The sequence below is a fragment of the Arachis ipaensis genome, chromosome B09 (genome assembly GCF_000816755.2).
Source record: "Arachis ipaensis cultivar K30076 chromosome B09, Araip1.1, whole genome shotgun sequence".
Lineage (NCBI taxonomy): Eukaryota > Viridiplantae > Streptophyta > Magnoliopsida > Fabales > Fabaceae > Arachis > Arachis ipaensis.
Window position 1 is genome coordinate 146,880,721 of NC_029793.2, and position 3,352 is coordinate 146,884,072.

The following is a 3,352-nucleotide window of genomic DNA, read 5'->3' on the forward strand; positions in this document are numbered from 1 at the left end:
CTTAACACTCCTCTTAAAATAATATCAATCAAATATTAAATATATATTAAAAAAGAAAGTTCATACCAATTAGAGGTGAAATTTGTTAGAAGAATCCCGCTACATTTCTTCTTCTTTTCATGCTATCTTTCTTCGTAGTTTCCTTAATTTACATATAATTGGTAGCTTCCTAAAATATGAATCAACCCTTCTTGTGGTCTCTATATATATATTGTCGTAATTATTGAATGTATCTCATTCTCAGGTCAATCACTTTGATTCTCCTTCTAGACTCTTCTTCTTCTTCTCCTAGTTCTTCAAGAGCTCTCTCTCTCTCTCTCTCTCTCTCTTTCTCTTGGTTCCTTCCTTGGCCTTCTATTCCATGGCTTCTGATCTTCAAGCGAGGGCCAAAGAGGCATTCGTCGATGAAGACTATGATCTCGCGATGGACCTTCTCACTAAGGCCATCGCTTTTGAATCTAACAACGCTCAATACTATGCCGATCGTGCCCAAGCCAACATCAAACTCAACAACCTCGCTGGTCACCATTATATTCCCTCTTTTTTCCATTGTGTTTTCGGGGTTTATGATTGCTTTAATGATTCCTTTCTTTTTTTTTTTCTTTTTTTTTTGTCTACAGAGGCTGTTGCTGATGCAAACATGGCAATTGAGTTGAATCCTTCTCTCCCAAAAGCATATTTGCGGAAAGGGTGAGAACAGTTCTGCCATTTTTTATTATTTCCACCTATGATTATCACCACGAGTATTGTATAGAATGTCATCAATGCTATTAACTACATTCTTATCTTGCATTGTATTATTATAATCCTTGTTGCTGTTGCTGTTGTTAAGTCCACTCTCATCAAACATTTTTGTTGCAGTACTGCATGCATGAAGCTTAAGGAATATCAGACAGCTAAGGCAGCTCTAGAGATGGGTGCTTCATTGGCTCCAGGGGATTCAAAATTCATTGATATGCTCAAACAATGTCATGAGCTCATTGCTGGTAATAATTTGTTCTTTCTTTATGTAATGTGTTGTTACTTTTTCCAGTCCAACTTTTAGATTTCATTTAAGCTGTGATATAGTACGATATGTCATGACTATCGAGAGATAAACGTGGATGCATTTAATTTTATGCTATGAAAGTGACACGTGTTTGGTGGTCTAAAATGTTGAACAGAAGAATCTGATGTCACACCTATAATACCAGAAAAGCACACGACAACTCGGGGTGTTTCTGCCAAAGAACTTGAGCAAGTGAATGACGTTTCACAGCAGATGACAATAGCAGTTGCTAAACCTAAATACAGGTTGGTGGAACTTGTTTGTTTCATGTGCCAATTGCCATGGTGCATGCAGATGTTTTTCTAATGTACTTCCTGTAATGATTTAGCCTTATCTTATAATATGGCTTCAAGCCCTTAATACTATATTTGCATTATAATGGTGAATTTTGAAAATATAATATCAATGCAGGCATGAATTCTACCAAAAACCTGATGAGGTGGTGGTTACCATTTTTGCAAAGGGCATTCCACGGGACAGCGTGACTGTTGATTTTGGTGAACAAATAGTAAGTGCTGCATTACTTATTGCAGGATTTTGTCAAAGCATATGTGTTATTTTTGTTACAGTTGCATACATCTTGACAAACAAGTAAACAAATCACATTCTAAACTTGTTTATTTATTTTGCTCTAGCTAAGTGTTAGAATCGATGTACCTGGTGAGGATGCATATGCTCTTCAACCTCGCTTGTTTGGAAAGGTGTGAAACAGAGCTTCCTTGTCAGTTGGTGTAACTAAGAAATTTGCATTGAAACTCTTTTATGTGATTTTTCTATCATGTGTAAGTCAAGTGAAATCTTTGGTTTACCTTAATCAGATCGTACCTTCCAGATGCCGATATGAAGTTTTGTCTACCAAGATGGAAATCCGGCTTGCAAAAGCAGAACCTATCCACTGGGCAGCTCTTGAATTCCGTGGAGGTGCAACAGTTCCACAGAGGGCTATTGTTTCATCAGGTAACCTCAATTCTGGTTAAGTTTTCATCTCTCCATGTTTTGTTGGATGCCTTAGATACTCTAATTAAGTGTTATGCATGTTGCTTTGAGTACAGAATCTACCCTGGATTCTGTTATTTGAAATGAGTTGTGCATGTTGTCACTTGAATTATGGTCCTTTATTAGTACCTGCATCGTTTCCTTTCTGATGTGGATTGTACTCTACCACCAATTTTGTAGTTATCAACGTTCAAAGGCCTACTTACCCTTCCTCTAAACCAAAAAGAGTAGATTGGGATAAGCTGGAAGCTCAAGTTAAGAAAGAGGTTAGTTTAGTCTACCACTCGCCCAAATTTTTAATGACTCTTTGGATTGTATATTTGTATTGCACTTTTTGGTCCTAAGGGTCTCAATTTCAGGAAAAAGATGAAAAGCTTGATGGTGACGCAGCGCTGAACAAATTCTTCCGCCAGATATATCAAGATGCAGATGAGGACACCAGAAGAGCAATGAGCAAATCATTTGTATGTATTTTATCGTGCAATGCCTTGTCTTTTTTTGCTTTTCATATTCTTTTCCAAATATAACAATGAAAGTATGTTGCAGGTGGAGTCTAATGGAACCGTACTGTCCACAAACTGGAAAGAAGTGGGATCCAAGAAGGTTCAGGGAAGTGCTCCTGATGGCATGGAGTTGAAGAAATGGGAATATTAGTTTTGGATCAATATTAATACTTGTACATCATTTCATTTATTATTGGATGCTCATTAATATTATTTTTGGCAGATAACATCTGATTAAGAAAAAGAATTTTTTGTTACATCATATTTGAATACTTCAATTTAATTGTATATCTTAGATTCTTTGATAAGAATCGATAATATGGACCAATTTGTAGACTTTTTATTACGTTACGGGAATACATCGATAATATTTTTATTTAACTTTTTAAATTATAAATTTATCTCTTAATCTCTATAGTTATCTTAAAATAAATATAATATTGAGATATAATTTAATCAAATATAATAAAAAAAAAAAGATTTTTTTATAATAAAAATAAAAATATCGTGTACAATATATACTTTCTTAAAACGAGATATATTTTAACTTCTATTCGTATCTTATTTACCTGTGAATTAAATCATATTCATAAATTACTTATTAGATGCCAATAAATATTATGCGTCTTTATATTATATCATAAACACTTATTTTTATATATGATGGTGTGAAAATTGAAAATCGAAATTAAATATTTTAGATACATATCGAATAATATTTGTTAAGTTCGTCAAAGATACAAATAATGATGCTGATATGAAATTATATATTTGGCTTTTATAATTTTTTAAGAGTAATATTAAA

General features: G+C 33.8%; 1 protein-coding gene across 4 annotated transcripts; it reads left to right on the forward strand.

Moving 5' to 3' along the window:
* Positions 219-2,808, forward strand: LOC107619699 (protein SGT1 homolog A). Of its 4 annotated transcripts, none has more exons than XR_001615751.2 (10): positions 219-521; positions 621-690; positions 862-986; positions 1,164-1,293; positions 1,460-1,556; positions 1,684-1,749; positions 1,867-2,005; positions 2,225-2,310; positions 2,390-2,508; positions 2,591-2,808. XR_001615751.2 is itself a non-coding variant. In XM_021111307.1 (10 exons), the coding sequence occupies exons 1-10, from the start codon at positions 362-364 to the stop codon at positions 2,696-2,698; spliced, it is 1,083 nt and encodes a 360-aa protein (XP_020966966.1). In that variant the 5' UTR covers positions 219-361; the 3' UTR covers positions 2,699-2,808. The 4 variants fall into 4 exon arrangements, 3 of the variants coding, with proteins under 3 accessions (XP_020966966.1, XP_020966967.1, XP_016177480.1); XM_021111307.1 differs by having other exon boundaries at positions 1,167-1,293; positions 2,404-2,508; XM_016321994.2 differs by having other exon boundaries at positions 220-521; positions 2,404-2,508.

Bases quoted from the DNA above. Each gene is read 5' to 3' on its own strand.
- LOC107619699 (XM_016321994.2), top strand. From the start codon at position 362: ATGGCTTCTGATCTTCAAGCGAGGGCCAAAGAGGCATTCGTCGATGAA. The intron at 522-620 runs GTCACCATTATA...TTTTGTCTACAG, and splicing joins CAAACTCAACAACCTCGCTG to AGGCTGTTGCTGATGCAAAC. The intron at 2,509-2,590 runs GTATGTATTTTA...AGTATGTTGCAG, and splicing joins GAGCAATGAGCAAATCATTT to GTGGAGTCTAATGGAACCGT.